Consider the following 25,273-nt stretch of genomic DNA (forward strand, 5'->3'; position numbering starts at 1 on the left):
GCAGAGTTAGCCTAGCTTTTCCTGCCTTAAATCTGGATGCTCACTTTTCTTCCTTACTAATAAATGTCCTTTGTAGCATCCTTTTTTCCTAGAACAGGTTACTTTCATCTGCATTAAAAACCTGTTCAGACAGATACTCTTTCTCTTCAATTACTTTCTTAACAGTATCTGGGAACTTAACTGCTGCTTTTTGGTCAGCAGAAGCGGCTTTGCAAATTATCTCGACTTTTAAGCCAAACCACTTTCTAACATTATCAAATCATCCTTTGCTGGCATTAAATTTTCTACCTTTAGATTTTTCTCCTCTCTTTTGCTTTAAGCTGTCATATCATTTTGCTACTCTAAGTATGCTTTTCTCATAACAATCCTGCACCACATAAAAGCTGCATTCTCAATATGACATTAATATGCAAGGTTTTCACTCTTGCTGGAACAGCTGCAGTGATGGCTCCACAAATTTCCTTTTCTTTTTTACAACAGTTCTTACACTGGATTTATTTATCTTAAGACAGCAGGCTACCTCGGGTATATATCTCAATCTTTGGTACATGTCAAGCAATTCAATGCTTTCTTGTAAGATCTTGACTTTTCTCTACTTCTTGGAAGCACTTCCAGCATCACTAACGGCATTTTACATGAGTCGCCTGGTATTATTCAAAGTTTATTGTATTGCACTAAACACAATGAAAAATACCCAAGAACCATGAGAGATCACTTTTTTACTGTGATATTTACTAGAGACAGGAACTGCTCACGTTGAAAGGATCAGCATTATTTATTATTGTAAGAGAATACCTGAATGCCTGTAACACTTGAGTTCACTGCAACAGCAACAGGAGGTGGCTACAAAAGTATCAGTGTGTACTATAATTACCTTTATGTATTTATGACTTAATAATGCATCTTTACATTTGTTTACATTTCTCTTAACTGCAAATGGTACCACGTAAGGTCTGTTAAGTATGTGTATGTTTTGATAAATTTTAACTTTGCATGATAGATTGGTAGGCATAGTATGATATGATAAAATAGAATAGTATCTGTATCCATTTTATGCATTCTTGACATACCTAATTTTTCCTTAATTTTTTCAATATTTTTAGACTACATGGTTTGTGAGTTTTTTCAAATTGTCACAAATCTCCAAAATTTTTCCAATATATTTATTGAAAAATGTCTGCACATAAGTGGATTTCCCCTGTTCAAACTCAAGTTGTTCAATAGTCAACTACATATTCTGTATAAGCCCGCTGTGCAAATAAATTATAGTCATGCATTGCTTAGTGGCAGGAATATGGTCTGGGAAACGCATCCTTGAGCAATCTGGGGTGATTTTGTTGCTGTGTGAACATCATAGAATATACTTACACAAACTTAGATAGTAGAGACTACCACACACCAAGTTATATGGTACAGCCTACTGCTCCAAGTCTGTAAACTGGTACACTTTAGTACAGAAGGTAACTGTACTGCATACTATAGGCAAATGTAACACAATAGTACATATTTGTGTATCTAACCATATCTAAACATAGAAAAAGAATAGAAAAATATGATATTATAATCTTATGTGCCCACCATGATATATGTGATCTGTTGCTGACTGAAACACCATTATATTAAAGTTTAGGCCAACAAAAAACTTAACAAGGTAAAAAGATTTCAAAACAATGACATAAATGATAAATGCTTATTAAAATACTTGGAAAAGTTAGAAAAGAATAAAAAACTCCATATAACTGAAAATATAGCATTTATATTTAATATCTATAAAAGTCCAACATTAGTAAAGATAAAGATTAAGTAAATTACATAAAAGCAAATACAAGTTATTATTTTATGTCTAAATTCAAGAAAATATGAAAAACAACGTTTTCCACTAAGTTAATAAAGACACAACTTCCCTTATATTCCTCATAGCACTGAAAATCAGTAAAATTTTTCTATATCCAGCTGCATATAACTAGGGTCATAAAACTAAAAATGTCCATAGTAGGGTTTGAAAGTGTGAATAAGAGGGAAAAGCCATCTATTTATAAATATTTATATGTGTATATCCTTACATAGAATATTACTGCCAACAAATAGACAAATGTGCATCTGAGCAAATACAGGAATTTCTATATAAAACAATGTTAGATTTTTAAAAATATATATATACATACAATATTAAGTACATCTTGACCCTAACCTTGAATATAAAAGTACACATAAGAACAAAAAGAGAATATAGAAGATGGTAGTCAATGATTAAAGTATGGAGGATATTCTGAGCTGTTTATTATGAAACACAGTAATATTCACTGAACATTTCTTGCATTTCACAGCAACTATGTGAGGCAGGAATTGTTATTACTTCCATTTAATAGATGAAGAAACCCAGGTTTAAAAGTTTCAGCAAATTGTTCCAAGTCACAAAACTCTTAAGTAGAGAAGCCAGGATTCAAGCTTAAGCTCATTTGAGAGCCCAAATTCTAAACCCTACACACAATTGTCTCTTCATGCATTTACTTTTATGTTGCTCCTACTAGATCAATAACTAAAACATATACATAAAGTTGCATAAAACATTTTTAAAAGTGGGGGTTCATGAAGGATCTCAATTCGCTAAAAATATTTGCTTTAGATAAATATAAAAAGTCATATATTATATGAATTTCCCTCCCTATTTCAGAATATTTTCCTTTCAAACATATCTTTTTAAAGTAATTATCAATGTGATATCCTAAAATTACAATGAATTTAATGAGCTTGTCCATATTTGGGACACTAATTAGGCTGAGTTTCTTAGTAATTTATAGAACCTTTCTTCGACTGCCTGAGCCAGAAGACATTACAAGATTTAAAACTATGAAAGAAAACCATTATATCAATTTTAAAAGCCCTCTTAAGGTCATCTCCTCGAATTTTTTAAATAATTGACAATGTAACTTTCCTACAAATTCTAAAGATTATGTTAGTCATGTAACTCCAAATAGTATTTTATCAGAAGCAAATCTACTCGTAAAAGCTCTTAACTACTTTGGTCCTATTGCTAGAATTAATGTACAAAGAATACACTGTGTGGTAGACAGCAAACTATAGGAAGGACCAAGTATAAATGGAAAACATACTGGGGAGAGAAGCTCCTCCTTCTTCATGGAGGAAGAATTCTATCAAAAGTCCTGATGGGAAATGAGTTTAATGTATACTAACGATACACCTGTTAGCTAATGGGTTAGTAAAGTTAGTAAGGAAAACAACTTGGCTCAGTGTTTTCTGAAACTATGTATATAATAACTTTTTTCCTATACTGAGTAAAAGGCAAAAATTTCAATTCACAAAATACCACAGAAGGTAGACTTCCTCTTACAAAGAAAAAAATAAAACATGACAAGAAATTAGTTATACACACAAAGACAATTCTCACCCGATCTTCCTTCTTAGGCAACTGATCCTTGATAAGAGTCTTGGTACGCCTGAGAAACCAGCCAGACATCTTTTTTGCAAGCCTCCGCATGGCCTTTCGCCCAGTGGCTAGCTCTCTTTTCGTTGCTGTGTGTCTCTGTCCATGTTCTACTGGGTCAGAAAACTGCTTCTTGAAGTGGGTCCTGCTACCTAAAAGTCCCGGCACAGCCCTTTATAAAGCAATAAGAAAAATGTGAGGGCTTTATTAAATTATCTAAAAAGAAAAACCAGACTTCTTTTCACTTTTAAGAGATATAGTAAGTCACTTGTTTATTAATGACAACAAAAACAAAAGCAAAGAAAACAGAATGTTTTTTTTTTTTTTTTTTTTTTTTTGAGACGGAGCCTCAAGCTATCCCCCTGGGTAGAGTGCCATGGCATCACGCTCACAGCAACCTCCAACTCCTGGGCTTAAGCGAGTCTCCTGCCTCAGCCTCCCAAGTAGCTGGGACCACAGGCACCCGCCACAACGCCCGGCCATTTTTTGGTTGCAGCCATCATTGTTGTTTGGCGGGCCGGGCTGGGGATTCGAACCCACCACGTTAGGTGTATGTGGCTGGCGCCTTAGCCGCTTGAGCCACAGGCGCCGAGCCAGAATGTTCTTTATGACAGTTTTACTTTATAACCATAAGAAGATGTGGGAATTAGTAATTAATGTGTATATTTATTTACTTCAGGGACCAAAAGAAATACATACAAATAGGTTTTTATGAAACTCTATTCTGTATACCATGTTTGGGATCAAACATCTAAAAATAGACAAGTGATTGTTTCAGAAACTAATGATTAGCAAAAAAGGCAGCATTAAGCTAAAGTAGTATTAAATTTTTTTGAGCGCTTTCTACTCACCAGTCCATAACACACCACAGTTCTTTCATGTTATTTTGAAGAATGGTTCCAGTGAGGCCAATGCGGACATTACATTTTAAAGCTTTCATAACTTCTGTTACTCTAGCCTTTGGATTCTTGATTCTATGAGCTTCATCCACAATGACACCTGACCACTCCAAACTATAAAGTAAGATAAAAAGGAGAAAGATTGAGAAAACTTCTCTTTCTTAGTTGATATTATTTTTAGAGACCAGCTTTTTCTACCAAAATTTTGCAGGTATTTTTCCTCTTAACTCTTTGATAATTTCTTTGGAATCTCATCTACTTAGTTCTAAAATGGTCACAGGTTTAGAGATCTTACAAAAATAATATCTGAATGGAGAAGATAAAAGGGTATAAACATTCTGTTCAATGATGGTGATATGAAAAACCTCATTTAAATGTCACTACAATGACAATAAAGGAATTTTTTAAATAACAAACCAGAGAAGCTATTATAAAAGCAAAACTTGTAATATTAAAAATGAATAACAAATACCAATATAAACTCCTAATTTTTAAAAGTTATAATGTATAGCCCTGTTTATTAAAACGATTTAGAATTAATTATTGCCCTCGTAGTAATGAGCACCCATAGTGGTCTATCCACCAAAAGGAACTAGAGCCCCAGAGAAAACTGGAGAAATGGTTGATGTCAGGCTTGTCACTAGGGAAATACTGAAGAGCCAGAAATCACACAGGTATCCAAAGACCAATGAGGACATGTATAAGGACATAGGGGCCAGCCTAATTGGAATATTTGAGCATCATTATGAACAATGGGTATAATTGAGAATAAAACACTGAATAAATATAAATCCTGGAGTTTTAGATTCTTATTTCACCATACATAAAAATCAACTCAAACTCTATCAGAGACCTAAATATGAACTAAACTGATACAACTTATAAAACATAAGGAAAACCCTTTGTGACTCTGGATTGAATTCTACTCTGGACTTCTTGATTGAATTCTACTTTAAAAATATTAGCTATTAAAGATACTTTGAAAATAATTAAAGAAATTTTAACTGCTATTAATTTTCATAAGTGTGACAATAAATGTGGTATGAGAAAAAAATTCATGCTAAAATATTTAGAGATAACTTGTCATATGCAACTTACTGAAATGATTCAATACCACCACTGTACATGATAAAAGCACACACACATCCAGGCGCTAACTTACATTTTGCCAACATAAGAATATATATATATACACACAAATGTTGCATCTAATGGTCAGTATGTGAATATTCATGTGCCATTATTTCAACTTTTCTATAGTTTTCATAATTTTCTTAATAGAAAGTTGAAAAAAGGTGTAAGCCTTCAAAAAAAAGAGAGGGAGAGGAGAAAACAACCAGAAAATTCTAGAAGCTGAACTTCTAAACAGTTCAGAGAAGAGAACTTACAAAGGCAGAGAATAAGAGAACTTATAAAAGCAGAGAAAGCAGCTGGAAAGAGTCAATAAGCAGTCTGATTTAGATTATTTAGCACTTAAAAAGTTAGGAATTGGTGGCACCAGATGCCTCCGGAAAATGAAATCATGTAAACGTTCAACTGTTGGACCTCCCAAATACCATTCCCCCCACATCACAAAGCAGACAAACGAGGTCATCCTAAGTAAGCAAGAGAAGGGCAAAATACTCATTTTCCTTCAGAGGAAATCAACAGATAATGCTAAAAACTAAAGAAAAATTTTAAAGTTGTGTTATAAATACGGTCTTCAGAAATAGGGAAGTAAAGGCTAAGAAAATCAGTAAGAGTTGAAGGAAAAGGTAATGGAAAGGCAGGAGTGAACTACAGTTTTTCACTAAACACCTTATATTATGTTTGGGTCTTTAAATGAAGTATATGTAACCTCGATAAACTTTAAAATGAAGGAAAAATATAATAGAAATAAAAAAGATACAGTTTCCTTATATAGTGTTTTTCTACTGTGCAAATTATCTATGATAAATGTACACAGCACTGTTCTCAAAAAAACCTAGTATTTGCTCATTTTAAATATTTGTCGAAATAAAGCCATTTTAATTAATACAACAAAATCAACAAATAAGACAAAAATTACATTTTCATTCCTCTAACCTTATAAATATGTGATTTATAGTTCGGTAATCCCATTTTAGAATTCTTGTTTAACATTTATAGTAATCACAGAAAAAATAACCCCTTAAACATCTGTTCAGAAACCAGTATGTGCTAAAAGTGTAATATACACTGAAATACAAAAATGAAAGACACAAGTCTTCTATATCAAAGAGGTTATATTATAAAGTGATAGGTAAAAAATAAATATGATTGCTACTATGAAAAATAAATTTATTATATCTATTTAATAAATTTACAATAAATTTATTATATGCAGAACAGCTTTTGGGGGGGTGGTACAGCACATTGATTAAAAACCCAAAGTCTGTGTCAGATGGTCAAGGTTCAAATCTAATTTCCATCACTGACTTAGTTGTATAGGCTCAGACATACAACTGTTATAAATCCAATTAGTCACATTATATTAATATACACTAAATACCCCAAATGAAAAGCAAAGATTATCAGAATGGATAAAAAAGCAAGATTCAACTATGCACTAACTACAAGAGACTCACTTCAAATATAATGAACAGATATGTTGGCCTGGTGCAGTGGCTCATGCCTATTATCGCTCTGGGAGGCTGAAGCAGGAGAACTTGTTGAGCTCATGAGTTCAAGACCAGCCTGATCAAGAGTGAGAGCCACCCCCCACTGCTCTACTTAAAAAAGAAAAAAAAGAACGAAAAAAAGAAAAATGACCAGCCTGGCATTGTGGTGGGCACCTATAGTCCCAGCTACTTGGGAGGCTAAGGCAGAAGGATGGCTTTAACTTAGGAGTTTGAGATTCCTCTGGGCTAGGCTGTTACTACTGCCCTCTAGCCTGGGTGACAGAAGGAGACAAAATATTAATAATAATAATAATAAAACAGATACTTTGAAATTAAAAACATGCAATAAAGCATAAGAAGAATTTATTGGCCATGTTAATAATCAAACAAAATGTCAGCTAAGAAATATTATTAGAAATAAAATGATACATTTTCTAAGATAAAAAGATCAATTCATCAATTATAAATGCCTGTGTACCTAATAACAGAGCTTTAAAATACATAAATTGAAAACCAACAGAGCTAAAAGGAGAAATAAACAAATTAATGATTATAACAGAAGATTTCAACTCTCTTCTCTTAGAAATTGTAAACCACTGAAAAGGAAATCAGTGAAGATAGAGAACGCTTGAATAATACTTTAACCAACCTAGTCTTGTTGATATTTATAGAACACTGCTCCTGACTGGACAATAAACATTTTTTTCAAACAGATGTCAATGGGTCAGAAAAATGCAAATTATACTACAATGAGATACCACTATACACCTACTAAAAGAGCTAAAAACAAAAATGTTGGCAACTGAACTCTCATACATTGCTAACTGAAGTAAAATGGTAAAATTATTCTGGAAAATAGTTTGGCAATTTCTTCTAAAGTTAAATCTACAGTTACTATATAATCTAGAAATTCTCCTTTTAGCTTTAACCCAAGAAAAATGAAAGTATGGATCAAAAAAAAAAAAGAGGCTTACACACAAATATCCCTTGAAGTTTTATTTATAATAACCCAAAAGTAGAAATACACAAATATGCATCCTCACATGAACAGGTGACAAAACATGGTATACTCATAAAACAGAATACAATTCAATGTTAAAAAAGAACAATCACTGATATGCTCAATGACACGGTGAATCTCAAAAACATGTTGAACAAAAGATGTCAGACACAAAAAAGGTACCTGCATAATTCCATTTATATATGATGCTCTGGAACAGCTTAAACTAATCTCTAGCGACAGAAGCCCAAAGTCAGTGGTTATACACATACAAGGTGAAGGTTGAGGAAAGGCTGACTGTAAAGAAGTCAAGAAAGAAATCTGTGGATGATAAAAATCCTTTATACCTTGTTTGGGATAGTGGTTAGTTACGCTTAAGTATCTACTTCCCAAAACAAAACTAGGAGTCAGCAAACTATTGCCAAATCCAGCCTGTGGCCACTTTTATATAGTCGGCAAGCTAAGAATAGCTTTTACATTTTTAAAGGCTTGTAAAAATATAAAAGAAGCATATGCAACGGAGACTGTATGGGACCCCAAATCCTAAACTATTTACTATCTGGCTCTTTTACAGAAAAAGTTTGCCAACTCCTGGTCAAGATTCATCAAGCTATATACAGCAGAACCTCTGTAAGTTGACCACCCAAGGGACTGTAACAACTGGTTAATAAAGAGAGGAGGTCAACATGAGGAAGTAGTCTATTGTATTGATATGCATACATGGTGTATATCCAGTGTATAAAAATTAGGCCAACTTATGGAGGTGGTCAGTATAGGGAGGAGGTCAACTATGGAGTTTCTACTGTACATAAAATGGGTATATATTATTGTACATAAATTAAATAAACCTCATTACAGTTTATTTTAATAAAACTTTCCAGATGAGCTTAAGGAACTAGTTTTGACATAAACTAATTTAATCTATTCTCTGCCATTTTCCAAATGTGTTGGTTTACCCAAAGCCACATAACTAATTGCTGACTTCTGCTCTCAAATATATCTTGTGCTGGGGCAATGCCTATGGCTCAAAGGAGTAGGGTGCCGCCCCATATACCAGAGGTGGCAGATTCAAACCCAGCCCCAGCCAAAAACTACAAAAACCAAACATATATACATATATACACATATAAATACATATATATATTGCTATGAAATTTATGAGACAACTATTGATTGTTCTTTATTTTTATCTAATACCAAGGCATTTTAATGCTATTGTGAATCAGTGTCACCTTTAGAAATAACCTGATTCTCTAAATTTCAATCAGCTTCAAGGGAATATCATTAAATCCTTCATTGGTAATAGTTCAAATTGACTATAATCTTAACATTTTAAAGACTTAACTAGATAACTTTTTCTAATGCCACACTTTAATCTTCACTTAATGGGTATAATTGTATCCTTAAAGGGAAAAATCTAAGCTAGAGCAGATCAAATTTAATGACTTTTCCAAAGCCCAACCTATTGCTGGAACAACTATGAAGAGTTCAGACCTGACTACCATCGTCCTTTGACCAGACTATTATAAAAATCTTGTATTAGTTTGCTATGGCTGCCAAAATAAAATACAGCAGCTCTCAACAACAGAAATTTATTTTCTCACAATTCTAGAAGCTAGAATTCCAAGATAAAGATGTTTGCAGTGTTGGTTTCTTCTGAGGCCTTTTTCCTTGGCTTCTAAAATAACTGCCTTCTTCCTATGTCCTCACATGTCCTTTCCTGACTATGTGTGTCCCTGGTTTCTCTTCTTATAAGGATATCAGTCATATTGAACCAGGCCCACACAAACGGCCTGTTTTAATCACCTCTTTAAAGTCCTATATTTTGAACAACTGGTGTTGGGACTGTGATGACCCAGACCCCTTGATTCCCCACTAAGACAAGCCCTCTACCCTTGAGACTTCTCCTGAGTCTCTCAGTCCCAGCCCCTTCAAGGGTGGAGAAGCTTAAAGATAAGGGAGAGAGGAAAGGAGGGGTTGATGCCAGAAGGTTGATGCCAGAACATGAGGTAATATGTACCCCCGTTTTGAACTTTGCAACCTCCAACATGATTTACTTATATGACCTAAGTCAGCATGTACCCCCTCCCTGAGTTGTGTAACTCTATATGAGCATGTACCCCTTACCTTGTGACCCCTGAGCTGTGCTGAGCTGGCTAATTGTAACATTTGGCTTCTGAATTAGTTTGCCCACTTGCTTCAGCAGAAATAATTTACCATTCGGGGCTGCTTGCTTTTCAGAGGCAACAGCCCCCTGTACAGGTGTATCAAATTTCTAAAAAATTGCTATTGATTATTGCTTCAGAAGTGGGGTCCAACTCTTTCTCAGCTGCGTGAGATTACAACAGGACCTGAACCAATGAATTTGGGGAGTAGGGAGGACAATCCAGCTCATAACAAGCCTCTCAATTGATCTCTCTCCATTCAACTAGGCTATCCTCTTTCTATACATATAGCAGCGAGAGTATTTATTTAAAAGTGCAAATCTGATCATCTATATGATGTCAGTAATTTGCTGAAAACACTTCAGGGGCACTCCAAAGATCAAAATCCCCTAAGTAGCTTTCAATACTCTTTATGATCTGTCCCTGCTTATCCCACTGGTGTTATCTCCTGGTCACTTCTCTCTTACATTCTAGGCTACAGTGGTTCCCACTGGGTATGTCTTGGGGGGGAGGGGTGTGTATGTATGTGTGTATTTTTGACCATTCTACATTCATAACAGATTTCCATAATTATAATCATTTATGAAATCACTGTCTTTTGTTTTTTCCCCAGAGGCCCTGTATGCATAAAAGGCTGTACATGAGATTTAGGACAAGTCTTACCAACTCTTCAAGCATTGTTTGGAGAGGAATCCTATATGGGGTTTAAGAAATAGAATAAGAGACTGTGGAAAAATTGAGGCAGATTTTTCCTTCTCAGAAAATAAGTTACTATAACCTATCTATCTCCATAACTCTGAAATAAAATTATCTGCAGCTAAAGAATAGGAGCTCTGTAAAAAATAATCACAGCATAAAGACACAAAACTTATAATTGATATAAGCAGAAAATTAATGCAATCACTCCCATTATTTCCATTACCTGTTAAGCTCATCCAGACATAAGCGCAGTGTTTCATAAGTTGTTAGAGCAATTTCACATTTCCTCTGCTTTATACGAATCAGTTCATTGTCTTTTTTGTTTCCATGTAAAACTGTAACTCTGAAATATCCCCAGGTGTCTAATTCATCCTTCCAGTTATAGAGGACAGAGAGAGGAGCAACTATTAAGAACATCTAAAAGAAGAATAAAAATTTTGATTTTTTTAAATGAAAAAGAACCACCATTATGTTCTTAGCCCCAAATGTTCATAAGCCATATTGTCTAATTATCATCTAATAATTAAAAACAATTTTGAAAAAAAAATGTTGATGACCATGAAAAAAAAAAAGAAAGAAAGAAAAAGAACCCCCAAATGAAAAACAGAATATTACTAGTATTCTGCCTTAATTTTGACATTCTAATAAATAAGAATAACTATGTTTGGACATAGAAAACTCTCAAAAATACTTTGTTGTATAATTAGCTTTTTATTAGGACAAAATAGATACATTAACTTGTCTAACGGAGCAGCTATTTTTTATTTCCCTCTACAAAAAAGGCATTAAGAAATGACAAAAGTAACTCTTGAAAAGAGAGAAAAGACTATAAGCAGGGCCCCGATATTAACTTCAAGTGACCAATGGGTAATGGAAATATGCAAAGCATGCCATGTATTTTTATTGAAATATAAGGTCTCTGGAGTTCTCCTTCCTTTTTCATCTTCCCAGACAAGATGGGATATGTTCAGGGTGATGTGAACAAGGCCAGGGAGGGTAATATTTCTTATTGTGAAGCTGAGACACAATTTTATAAAACTGTATCTAAAATGTAAGATAAATAAAATTAAAATTCATTAAGTTAAATATTATAAAATTAAGAGGCTAGGTTAAATTAGTGTAACTAGAAAATATTGAATTGTTTTTCATCTTTTTCAATAAATCTAGCTCAATTATTAAGGAATATTCTGTTATAGTGTGAATCCTTATGCACTATGGCATTAGAAACATAATGTGGATATGGACTGTGTCAAGATGCTTTAAAACATTTAATGCATGATAATTTTTGTGTCAGAAATAGTCATTGTATTAATAATAACTACCATAATCACTATTGAGCACTTACCATATGCCAAGGACTGTACAAAGTAGTTTACAGACATTAACTCAGGACTTTACACAGAAACACCATAAAGTAGAAATATTTATTATGCGGAAACTAAGGTACAGAGATGTTAAATAACATGTAAGAGGTCATACCACTATGAACGGCAAAGTAAGTATCTGAACCCAGGTCTAATTTTAAAACTCTTAACCGCCATGACACATTAGCACCTTAAACCGCAAGGCCATGTCCTTGAGATACAGAACTTTCTTATTTACCACTGTAACTCCAGTACTTTGTGAAATGCTTAAAAAATATAAAGTGTTCAATTGATAAATGAATTAATAAATGAAACCATGCATGTCAATGCCAAATAAGACCCACATTGTGGAAGCAAAGGTTTCACATGGAAGGAAGTAGGATATAAAATAAAAAATAAATTGTACCTTTACAGAAAAATTACAGAATATAAAATCAGAATTTTTGCTATAGAACTTGAGGGTTCTAAAAAAATACCCTCTATATTTATTGCTACAATCTTAACTGTTTTGAAAATGTTCATCTTCTACTGTGCATACTTGATAACTTTTCCTTTGGTATACTGTGGCAATTTAATATATAGGCATTTCAGTTTAGTACCCATTCTATTTATGACCACCTTTTACAAAAATGATATTTCATCAAACAGAAATAAACTAAAACAATAAACATCAAATCTTGCAATTAAAAAAGAAAAGTAACTAAGAGATTTAAGAATGGAAATGACAAGCAAAATTATCATTATTTACAGAAATAAGTGAACCAACTAAAGGAATAATAAAATCAACTATTATGAATGGTAAAAGAATTAAGGAATTACAAAATATACATGACTTTAGAATTTACAAAATATACATGACTTTAATACATACAAAAATGCGACCACTTAAAAAGTAAACCAAAAGGCTTGGTGCCCGTAGCTCAGTGAGTAGGGTGCCAGCCACATACACCAAGGTTGGCAGGTTCAAGCCTAGCCCAGGCCTGCTAGACAGCAATGACAACTGCAACCGAAAAACAGCTGGGTGTTATAGTGGGCACCTATAGTCCCAGCTACTCAGGAGGCTGAGTCAAGAGAATCGCTTAAGTCCAAGAGTTTGAGGTTGCTGTGATGCCACAGCACTCTACTGAGGGTGATATAATGAGACTCTGTCTCCAAAAAAAAAAAAAAAAAATTCTATTTATAATAGCAACCAAAAACATAGAAGACCCAGTAAAACTTGGTGAACAAGTTTAAAATATATTATAATACTAAAATAACTAAAATTGTTTAGATCTGGAAGAGTGAATAGGCCAGGTGCAGTGGCTCATGCCTATAATCCTAGCACTCTAGGAGGCTAAGGTAGGACAACTGCTTGAGCTCAGGAATCAATATCAGCCTGAGCAAGAGTGAGATCCTGGTGCCACTAAAAATAGGAAAATTAGCTGGACATGGTGGTGTGCACCTGTAGTTCTGGCTATTCAGAGGCTGAGGCAGGAGAATCACTTGAGCCCAGGAATTTGAGGTTGCAGTGAGCTACAATGATGCCAGTGCACTCCTAGCCTAGGCAACACACTGAAACCCTATCTATCTCAGAAAAGAGGAAGGGACAGAAGGGACAGAAAGGAATGGGAGGGGAAGAGAGGAGAAGGTGGGAGGAGAAGATAGGAGGAGAGGAGAAGGAGGAAGGGAGGAGAAGGGAGAGAGGACCAGGAGAAAAAGAGAAAGGGAGGGCAGGAAGGGGAGAAAGGATAGGAGGGGAGTGAGGAACAAATAAATTTACAGGATAGAATAACATGTCTACAAATAGAAATAGAAATGATTTTAATTTTATACAAAGGTGGCCATTCAAATCACTATGGAAAAGAGGGTTATCCAGCCACCTGGGAAAAATAAAGGTGATTACTAGATATAGCAAAATAAATTCTACCTGAACCAAAGATGGACACATGATGAAAGAATTTTGAATTAATGTATTAGCATTTTTAGAGATAAAAGGCTTTTCTAGGCAGACATAAAACTCAGCAGCTATCAAGACAGATAAATATAAATACTTAAAAATTTTTAATCAAAATATGAGTCAAAAACTGACTCTGAAAAAGTGGAGAAGAAATATTTTCAAAACACATAAAAAAATTCAATATCTAGAATACATGGTTAAGGGCTATTAATTAACGACCATGTCTAAAAGAACAAGATTTTAAAATGGCAAAGCCATTAAAAATGGCTTTTTATGCACGTAAAAACCTACTCAACTTCATTCATAATTAATGAAATACAAATCAAAGCAAGATATAATTTTATTAATCTCTCAGATAGACATAAATTTATGTTTGTTAATACCTACAGCAGACGAAAAAGTGGGAACAAGCACACACCATTGGTGGGAATAAAAATTGTCATAATGTCTTAAATGGATAATTTGATTCCAGCTATCAAAATGTAATATGCACAAACTCCCAAATCCAGTACCATCTACTATATAATTCCAGTAATAAGAATTTATCCTTATATAACTTGTACCCATAATAATTAAAAATAAAAAACTTTAAAATTTTTAAGAAAGAATTTGTCCTATAATTATAATTGCAAAAGTTGCCAAGATAAGGTATAAGGATGTTTATGATAGCATAATTTGTAACATCATCTTCTGGGTACATATGAGGAACTAAAAAAATAATGTACAGCAAATAAAATAATTGAAAATTATTTTCTTTCTTTTTTCTCTCTTTTTTTTTTTTTTTTTTGACCATCACAGAAAACTTTTATTACCACAGAGATTGGAAATCAGGAAATGGAGGCCACGTACAGCAGCTTCCTTAGTGTGTGTGAACAGGGAGGAGGACAGCAGGCAGGAACCCTGTGTCATCGTCAATCATGTCTGCACAGTCTCCTAACCAGCAGATTTGCTCAGTTCAGGAGAGGCTTCTGGGGAGCTGTGTGTGTGGCTCAGGAAGCCTCAAGTGGGCTTCTTCCTGGACAAGAGACAGCCAGAACCAAGGAAACTTACACACACCAACTTAAAATGGAAATCAAACTGGGCTCATTACACGAGGAAGTACATTGCACCCTGATGGTTAAACAGGAGGGGAAAGGGAGCACTGGGCTCCACAAAGATAGCCTCTCTTTTAGATGAGATGCTTTTAAAAGTTAAACATCGGTAGGGCCTTCCCCTTACTAACAGCAACCAGCACACAACTTCCAAGTCACCCTTTAAAGCTACTGTCATCTCTGTTATCTGTTATTATTTGAATTTTGAACAAAATTAATGGAGTAGGAACCAGTGGAGGAATCCTGTATGATCTTGGAAAGTTCTCAAAATCTTTTAGTTCACCTGACATTTCTTCTTTCAGTCTTTCATTTCGTTCTTCAATTTGCTTAGGTAATCTCATACAAGCTTCTCTTGTTTGATGTATTGATGGATCCTTTTCTAATATAGATTTATAATCCTCTAGGGCAGTGGTTTTCAACCTTCCTAATGCCATGACCCTTTCATACAGTTCCTCATGGTGCAGTCTAGTTTCTTGACTTCCCCCCAGTGCTGAATCCAATAAGGGAGGTGATGCCAAACCTAACCTCCCAGATCCTCCAGTCTCCACCTTCCTGGCTTCTGAGACCTTCTGAAAATTATTTTCATTCGATTGCTTCTGATGCTGGTATTATGATCTCTTGAAAAATCTTTCTCCTCTAAATTAATTATGAATTTTATCTAGAATCTCTAAAGTTTTTCATCTAAGATAGTAATATTTCAGAATGAATGTACTAGCTGGGCACAGTGGCTCACACCTGTACTCTAGGAGACCCAGGTGGGTGGATTGCTTGAGCTCAGAAGTTCAAGACCAGCCTAAGCAAAAGGGAGACCAGGTCTCTACTAAAAATAGAAAAACTAGTCAGCTGGATGTTATGGTGGACACCTGTAACCCTAACTACTCAGGAAGCTCAGGCAAGAGGACTGCTCAACCCCAGGAGTTTAAGGTTGTTGTGAGCTATGATGATGCCATGGTACTCTACCCAGGCATTAGGGTAACAGAGTGAGACTCTTGTCTCCAGGAAAAAAAAAAAATTGGATGAATGTGCTATGATTCATTTTCATAAAAGCTGAATTTCAATCAAAACTTAGCTTAAATCTAAAAAATCACTCCAAGAATCAATATTTGAAATACATAGTTTGTATCTTTTCCTTCAGGAATTCATTCTTGGCACAAAACATTTATTTCATCCATTCTTTGTTGAATTCACACTTTAAAAATTGTTAAATGTATGTGAGCTGTACTGTATCACACACATACCTCAAACCGGCCACTCCTTAATTTGTAATGTTAAGTTCATTAAAGGACTAATTTTTTAGGATTCTGTTGTGATTCTGACATTTGCATAATTAATCTAAAAGAATTTATTTCTTCCTTTCATAAACTGTCTTTTTAAAATGCACACTGTTTCAAATGGACCAATACAAGTTTATCTTTTGAAAATGTCATCAAAGTTACAATTTTTGTTTGGATTTACTTCTGGGAATTACTGTAGGTTGTCACTGGTGAGCCCAATAAAATCTTTGAATTGAAGTTAAAAGGACTAACTGAACAGATACATGTATTGATGCCAAACATACAAAAGAACAAATATAAAAATAAATCCATAAAGGTGTTAGAATGCCTGAAAGAGCACTACCAGCAGATCTGAACAGTGTGAGAGCATGTGAGAACTGGCATACCTAAAGAACTGAGCATACCATCATATATCTATGATAAAGAAAATTTCCCTAAAAACCTGATTTTCCTACAAGGAACCTAAAAACAACAATAAGCAAAACAAAACAATAACAACAAAAATCTCAGTAGCTGAGGAGATTAGGAGTGGGTTGAGAAAAATAATGGCTCATAGAATTTTAAGAAGGAACAATTAAACCAGGTTTTCTGCCTCAAAAAAAAACCTCAATTTTAGCATCAGTACCCAACTTCCCCTAAATAAAGTACTATATACACGTGTGTGTGTGTGTGTTTTTAAGCAAAACTTTTTTGGCAAAATTCTACATTGCATGTCAGTGTTGAGGGTAATTTTTGAATTATAGGAATAGAGAAAAAGTCCTATACAGCATCAAACAACAACAAATTCCTTTCCAAGGAAAAAAGTGAATCTGGCATTAGACCCCCCATCTACAATGTGGAGTGATAGAAGAAAAAATTATTTTGGTCAAGTATAAAAGAAAATTTTGACTTTAGAATTCTATGGGCAGATAATCTGCCAATCAAGGTTGGGAGTATTATATAAGTATACAAATTTCTAAAACAAGAATTGAAGATGCTAAACAAGCAAAAACTAGTACAAAGACAGAAATAAATGAACTTAAAGTCACAACAGGAAAATTTAATACATTTCTCTCCAGATCCAACTGTCCAAACATTTAAAAGGAAAATCATTATGTTACTAAGAGTTTTAACAATGCATAATTAAATAGAAATATATAGAATGATGTGGTCATGATAACAAAGAATGCACAATATAAGCAAATGTTTTAAAAACAATAGAAACTACATAATATACAACATCAGAGCATTAAAAACACAAGACCATGTCTTTAACCTAAATCAAGGCTATCTTATCTGAGGCAATAAAACAAGAAATCATCAACAAAAGAGAAGCCCTCCCATCACTCCCTGCCCTAATAATATCCATTCACTTGGAAATTTACAAAACATCTCTTTTAAATAGTATTGGGTAAAAAAGAACAAAAATTGAGGTCATAGATAATTTAGAAAAGACTAATGAAAATACTACATATAAAAAAATATAGAATGCAGCCAAAGTAGTACTGAAAGGAATATTTATAGACTTTATTAGAACACAAGAAAGAATGAAAAAAAACGAATTAAGAAATCAACTGGGCTGTGCATTGTGGCTCATACCTATTATCCCAGAGTGCTGGAAAGCCAAAATGAGAGCATCACTTGAAGCCAGGAATTCAAGACCAGCCTGGGGCAAAACAGTGAGACCCCCATCTCTACAAAACAATTTTTGAAATTAGCCAAGCCTGGTGGCATGAACCTGTAAGTCCAGCTACTTGGGAAACTAAGGCAAGAGGATCATTTGAGTCCAGGTGTTTGAGGCTTAAGTGAGGTATGCTCACACCACTGCACTCCATCTTGGGCAACAGCACAAATTCATTACAGAAAAAAGAAAAGAAAAAGAAACCAACTAAAGAAGGTAGGATAATAGCAGCATTTTTAAAAAAATTTTGTCTGTACTGAACAAGGACAGATTCTTTTTCTTATTATTCCCTAAAGAATACAGTATAACATCTATTTATATAGAATTTATACTGTATTGGTATTATAAGCAATATAGAGATGATTTAAAATATACAGGAGGAGTTATATGCAAATACTATGCCATTTTATAACAAGAACTTGAGCATTCCTGGACTTTGGTATCCACAAGAGATCCTGGGAACTAACCCCAATCCCCCATGAATACCAAGGGACAACGGTTTATGTGTGTGTGAATATATATATAGAGAGAGAAAGGAAACAAAGAAAGAAAGGCATTAGTGTCAACTGAGGTAGTTATTAGCACGTTTTAATCATACCATCAAATGAATAGCTTTCTTTACTTCCATTTCTCCCATTCTTGTTCTTTCTAAAACATTTAAAATATATTTAAATATCAGAATATTACTTTTCCTTCTTTTTTTCTCTCTCCTCTGTCTGATGTTACAAGTGGCAACTAAGAGTTATATAAAGTCAGCACTGACATTTAGAGCCAAGAATAACTGAATCCATGGCTAAAAACAGTATGAGAACTCCTGAATACTTAAATTACATTAAGAATCATTATGAATGAATCCTAATCACTTTAGGATTACTCTGAATCTAATGCTCAGGATGTATTTATGCTATTAAAAATAATAAGAGAATTCAAAATAACAATTATAATATCTTAAGCCACTATATCTCAAAATTTTGTATTAAAATGGTCCTTGTGACAGATAAGAGTAAACTTGGACTTCTTAGCAATCTTATATCTAAGACTTCCTTAAAAGAGTTTCTGTTTTAAAATGTGTAGTCAGTTGTTATCATGATATATTAAATGTTATCATAATATATTAAATATTTCATAAAATCACTTCATCTTTATTCCTATCCAGTTTCCTGGACGCTGAGGATAATATAAAAGACATACAGTTATAATACCATGTTTTTGGTATTTCATTGTTTTACTAGAAATCTCTTATTTTTATAAGATTTCTCTGTAAGATGTTTATAAACATACATTAATATAAGGAAAATCTGAAGTATGGATTTGATTAGTACTTACAGCCACATGTGCAGAGGCAGAGACAAGCATTGACCTAGTCTTTCTGAATCCAACTTCCTTGTATTGATAGTATTTGTTTCACATTTTTGGAAGACCCAACAAAAAAAGAAAACTACAGGGCAATAATGCTTATGAACACTGATATAAAAATTCTCAATAAGATATGTAGTACCAGCAAGCCAAATTCAGTAACACATCAAAAAGATAATTCACCACGATCAAATGGGTTTCATCCCAGGTATGCAAAGACAGTTCAACATACTCAAATCAATAAATGTGATTCATGACATAAACAGAAAAAGGAAGCCAAAACAAAGACCATATGATCATCTCAATAGATTCAGAAAAAGCATTCAATAAAATCCAGCACCCTGTCAGGATAAAAACCCTTAACCAAGTAGACATAGAAGAAACATACCTGAAAATTGTAAAAGCCACATATGACAAACCCTCAGCCAACATCATACTGAATGTAGTAAAGTGAAATCATTCACCAACAACTGGAATAAGACAAGAGTGCCCACTGTCATCACTTCTATTCAACATAGTACTAGAAGTTCTAGTCAAAGCAATGAGTCAAGAGAAAGAAAGAAAGAGCATCCAAATCAGGATGACTATCTTTGTTTGCCAATTATACAATCTTATATCTAGAACACCCTAGATATAACATCGTAACAAAAGACCCCTAGAATTGATAAATAAATTCAGCAATGTTTCAAGTTACAAAATCAGTGTGCATAAATTAGTAGCATTTTTATAAACTAATAACAGTCAAGCTGAGAGTCAAATCAAGGACTCTTATGATGTTACTTACAATAGCTACAAAGAAAATAAGAATAAAATACTTAGGAATATACATACTTAACCAAGGAGATGAAAGATCACTACAAGGAGAATTACTAAATACTGATGAAATATGGTAGATGACATAAACAAATGAAAAATCATCCCATACTCATGGGTTGGTAGCATCAACACTAAAATGTTCATTCTACTCAAAGTGATGTACAGATTCAATGCACTTCCCATCAAAATATCAATGTCTTATTTCACAGATCTAGAAAAATAATCCTAACCTTCATTTGGAACCAAAAAAAGAGCCTGAATAGCAATCTTAAGCAAAAAGAACAAATATGGAGGAATGATATTATTTGATTTCAAAGTATAACACGGGGCTATAGTGACCACAACAGGACTGGGTACGCTTACACCTGTAATTCTAGTACTCTGGGAGGCTGAAGCAGGAGGATCACTTGAACTCAGAAATTCAAATAACCAAAACAGCATGTTATTGTACAAAAGTACAGAACAGAGAACCCAGAAATAAAACCATATAACTATGAGCAACCAATCTTTGAAAAAAGCAGACAAAAGACCGGGAAAAGGTTACCCTATTTAATAAATGATGCTGAGAAAATTGGATATCTACATACATAAGAAGGAAGCAAGACTTCTATCTCTAGCTATATACAAAAATTAATTCAAGAAGGATTAAAGACTTAAATGTAAGGCAAGAAACCATAAAAAATTATAGAGGAAAATGTAGGAAAAACTCTTCTGGACATAGGCCGAGACTAGAAATTTATGACTAAGACTCCAAAGGCAATACAGGAGCAACAAAAATAAATGAGATTCAATTAAATGAAAAGGCTCTTGCAAAAAAAAAAAAAGGCTCTTGCACAGCAAAGGAAATAATCGATAGGGTAAACAGGCAACCCACAGAATGGGAGACAATATCTAACAAAGGACTAATATTCAAGAACTCAAACAAGACAGCAAGAAAGCCTACTATTTGATCCAGCAATCCCACTACTAGGTATCTGCTCAGAGGAAAAGAAATCTTATTATCAAGACACCTGCATTCAAATGTTTGTCACAGCATAATTCACAATTGCAAAGATATGGAACCAATCGAAGTGCCTATCAGTTCATGAGTGGATAAGAAAATGTGTGTGTTCGTGCGTGTGTGTATGTATGTATATATGCACACCATGGAGTACTGCTTAGCCATAAAAAGGAATGAAATAATGTCATTATAGCAACTTGGATGGAACTGAAGAGCATTATCCTAAGTGAAATACCTCAGAAATATACCACATGTTCTCACTTACAAGTGAGAGCTAAACCATAGGTATACATGGGCATGAAGGGACATAAAGGGTATTGAAAACTAAGTGGGTGGAAGAGTTGGAGGTGGGTGAGGGATAAAAACATACCCATCAGGTACAATGAATACATCCTGATCACAGGCATACTGAAAGCCCTGACTTGAGTATTATACAGTGTGCCCATGTAACAAAAACATTTGTGACCCCTTAATATGTTAAAATGTATTTTAAAAATTTAATTTAATAATTTTAAAAAAGAATTTGTTTCATATTGGGGGAATGTAATTACTCTGCTAAGGAACTTTAAATATCAAATGACACACCTTTGTTACCAATATCTATAATTCTCTCCATTTCATTCTCACATACATAAAAAACAATATAATGAAGACTTCAACTTTGCATATATGTTCATAAAAATTTAACAAAGTAATCAAAGTGAATCATGTAAATCCAGCCAACCAACAGACTGAAACCCCCAAACTAGCTCAAGCTAAAATTACATTTTGTCATTCTGAGAGTCAATGAAATTTAACTTCAGGATAAAATCGGTATTCTTTCAAAAATTAGATCTATAAAACAAATCTTTTAATAACTTTCAATTCTTATTTTAAAATGTATACGATAATGTACGATATTTTAAAATTTCTATATGCTTTTACAATATTAGCTTCATGAGTGGAACATTGCCAGGTATTTTACCTTTCTTGCTGTTGATGAAGGGGGTTCCTTTTTCATACTTCTTAGTAAAAACTCTGGCATATTGTTTTCGATATCTTCACGGGTTCCCTTTTTATGCAAAACTGCAGCCAGAAATGAAATAACCTGGGGGAAAAAAGTCAATCACTATATATAATGTATCATAATGTACAAAATTTCACTGTTTACGTGACTACTCAATTAGTGACAAAGTATACACAAACAAATTTGTTAGGGCAAAAATGTATCATGAAACACAAGTATTGATTTTTCTTTATTGGTTATTACCAACAAATGTTTGCTACCCTTGAATACATTAAAATATCCTCATATTACCAACTTTTCCGTGATAAGTTTTACCTACTAGATGAATTTTTTCTTAATTCCATCACTTGGGACATTACCTTCTTATTTGTTTCTATCCATGGAAACTATCTTTTCATATCCTGTATTTGAATAAACTGTATACATTCTTCTTTCCACGTAGAAAATAAACTCCATAGGGAGGGTATTATTTGGCTCATAAATTTGTGCACTTCTGTTTATCTAATAAATATGAGGTGGAATGACAGGATGTTATTTTAAGATAGAGTAATTCATCAATACACATACCATTTTGAATTACAGTTCTTCTCCAAAAATCAAGTGAGAAACACAGATTTTAAGGAACCCAAAGCTCACACAATGGAAAGAAAGAAATACTGAAGCAATTACACTTCAGAACAAATTTTAACTGGTTGCTTGGCAGCTGTGTGAACTCGGGCAAGGTAATTAACCTCTCTAAATAATTCTGGTGTGTCCATGTAACAAAAAAATGGCAAAAATAATATCTGCAGGATTGTTTTAAAGATTGAGGGGAAAGGTATATGAGGTACCCAAATGGGAGAAAAGAAATGATCATTACCTTATAAAAATAAATAACAACATTTAAACCTAAAGAAAAAAAATATGAAAAATTAGAAGAACTATAGAAAAAAATATTTTTAACATGGGTATGGATACATATAATCTGAATCCCAAATGATGGGGAAAAAAGAATGGTACAGGAGAAGTACTTGAAGAAATAACAGCTGATTTAAAAAATTTAAGTCATAGATTCAAGATTTACTAAGAACACCAAGTCAAGACACAAAACAAAACAAGAAGGTCAAACAAAATCCAGAAGTAGATACTACACAGAACAAACACGAGACAGAAATATAGTATTATTGATAAAAACAGCTAGAGGTAAAAACACAGATTACTGGGCGGCGGGTTCAAACCCAGTGGCGGGTTCAAACCCAGCCCTGGCCAAAAAAAAAAAAAAAAAAAAAAAAACCCCCACAGATTACCTACAAAAAAAAAAAAAGCCCAACAATTGGACAAATAGCTGACTATGCAGCAAAAACAAAAGACGACACTATACAATAGAATATTTTCAAAGCCCAAAAGAAAATAAAAACAACTAAATTTTTATACCCAGTGATAATATTGAAGAACAAAGAGGAAAGGTGTTCAGATAACCAAAAACTGAGGTAATTCATCACCAAATGGGGCACACTAAAGAACATAATTAAAGATTGTTTTCAGGTGGCTGGGCGCAGTGGCTCATTCCTATAATCCTAGCACTCTGGGAAACCGGAGGTGGGTGGATTGTCTGAGCTGGCAGGTTCCAGACCAACCTGAGGCAGAGCAAGACCTCATCTCTAAAAATAGTCAGGCAGTGTGGCAGGTGCCTGTAGTCCCAGCTACTTGGGAGGCTGAGGCAAGAGAATCACTTGAGCCCAAGAGTTTGAGGTTGTGAGCTGAGCTGTGACACCATGGTACTCTACCAAGGGTGACAAAATGAGACTCTGTCTCAAGAAAAAAAAAAAAAGAAAGCTTGTTTTCAGGAATAAGGAAAATGATCTTAAACAGAAGATTAGTGATACAGGAAAACAAATTAAGAATAAAAATGGTAGCCCAAGCAACAGAGTGAGACCTTGTCTCAAAAATTAAATTAAATTAAAAAGCTATGACAACAAATGTATATAAGTCAGAAGGAGCACAAATGGAGTTATACTACTGAGGTCCTTATGTTGTCCAGGACGAAACAGAAGTACTAATTTATATCAGATTATGATAAATCAAGGATGTCTGTTGTAATCTCTGACATAACTACCAAAAAAAGAATAAAGAATGTATAATTACCAATCTAATGGGGGAGATAATAGAGTAATACAAAATCTATCCAAAAGAAGGTAAAAAGAGGAAGAAATTAAACACTGATTACATGATAAATAAAGAGAAACTAGTAAAATACTAGGCTTACATTCAAATATATCAGAAAGCACATTACATGGATATGGACTAAATGCTCTAAGTAAAGCACAAATTATTATTATTAGACACATAAAATACATGCCACTTATAAGTAAAACATCTAAAATGAGATAAAGTTGTAATTAAAAAATGGAAAATGACACACCACACAACAAAAAAGGAAAATTGATATAGCCATATTAATGTCAAAGAAGGCAAAATGCAATACTAAAGAAGAACAATTTAAGTTAATATTGATAATTAATTTATGTGGAAGTCATAAAAAGTCTAAGTTGGTAAATAAGTATAGTTTACTGAAATAAAAGTAGACAGATTCACTAGCACAATGATAGATTTTTAAATATGCAGCTAGAATAAACAAAATAATCAATAAAGATGTAGATGTGGTTAACATGGTAAGCAAACTTGAACATTAGATAGACTGCTGTACACTACTGCAAAATGCCATTTCAAGCACACATGAAATATTGACCAAAGTTCACTTATGCTAGGCTAGAGAAGTCTCAATTCACTTCAAAACATAGAATAATAAAAAATAGGTCCTTTGATCATAATGTAAAAAATTAAAAAACAAAACTAAAAACAGAAAATCTCCAAATGTTTAAACAGTAAGAAATATACTTCAATGAAAAATTCACCATAAAAATTAGAAAATATTTGAATTAAATAATAATGAGTAACAATCACA

At 33.6% G+C, this 25,273-nt stretch overlaps 1 protein-coding gene across 1 annotated transcript in view; it reads right to left on the reverse strand.

Moving 5' to 3' along the window:
- The window catches only part of ERCC6L2 (ERCC excision repair 6 like 2), a 119,571-nt gene that overhangs the window by 74,452 nt on the left and 19,846 nt on the right, over positions 1-25,273 (reverse strand). Inside the window, exons 3-6 of the mRNA XM_003782998.3 lie at positions 22,288-22,410; positions 11,050-11,243; positions 4,297-4,458; positions 3,410-3,617 (exon numbers count right to left, since the gene is read on the reverse strand). Of these exons, the coding sequence (XP_003783046.2) occupies positions 3,410-3,617; positions 4,297-4,458; positions 11,050-11,243; positions 22,288-22,410 (687 nt within the window). The remainder of the gene's footprint in view (positions 1-3,409; positions 3,618-4,296; positions 4,459-11,049; positions 11,244-22,287; positions 22,411-25,273) is intronic.

Source organism: Otolemur garnettii, unplaced genomic scaffold (assembly GCF_000181295.1).
Source record: "Otolemur garnettii isolate 467f Iridium unplaced genomic scaffold, OtoGar3 scaffold00006, whole genome shotgun sequence".
NCBI classification, from domain to species: domain Eukaryota; kingdom Metazoa; phylum Chordata; class Mammalia; order Primates; family Galagidae; genus Otolemur; species Otolemur garnettii.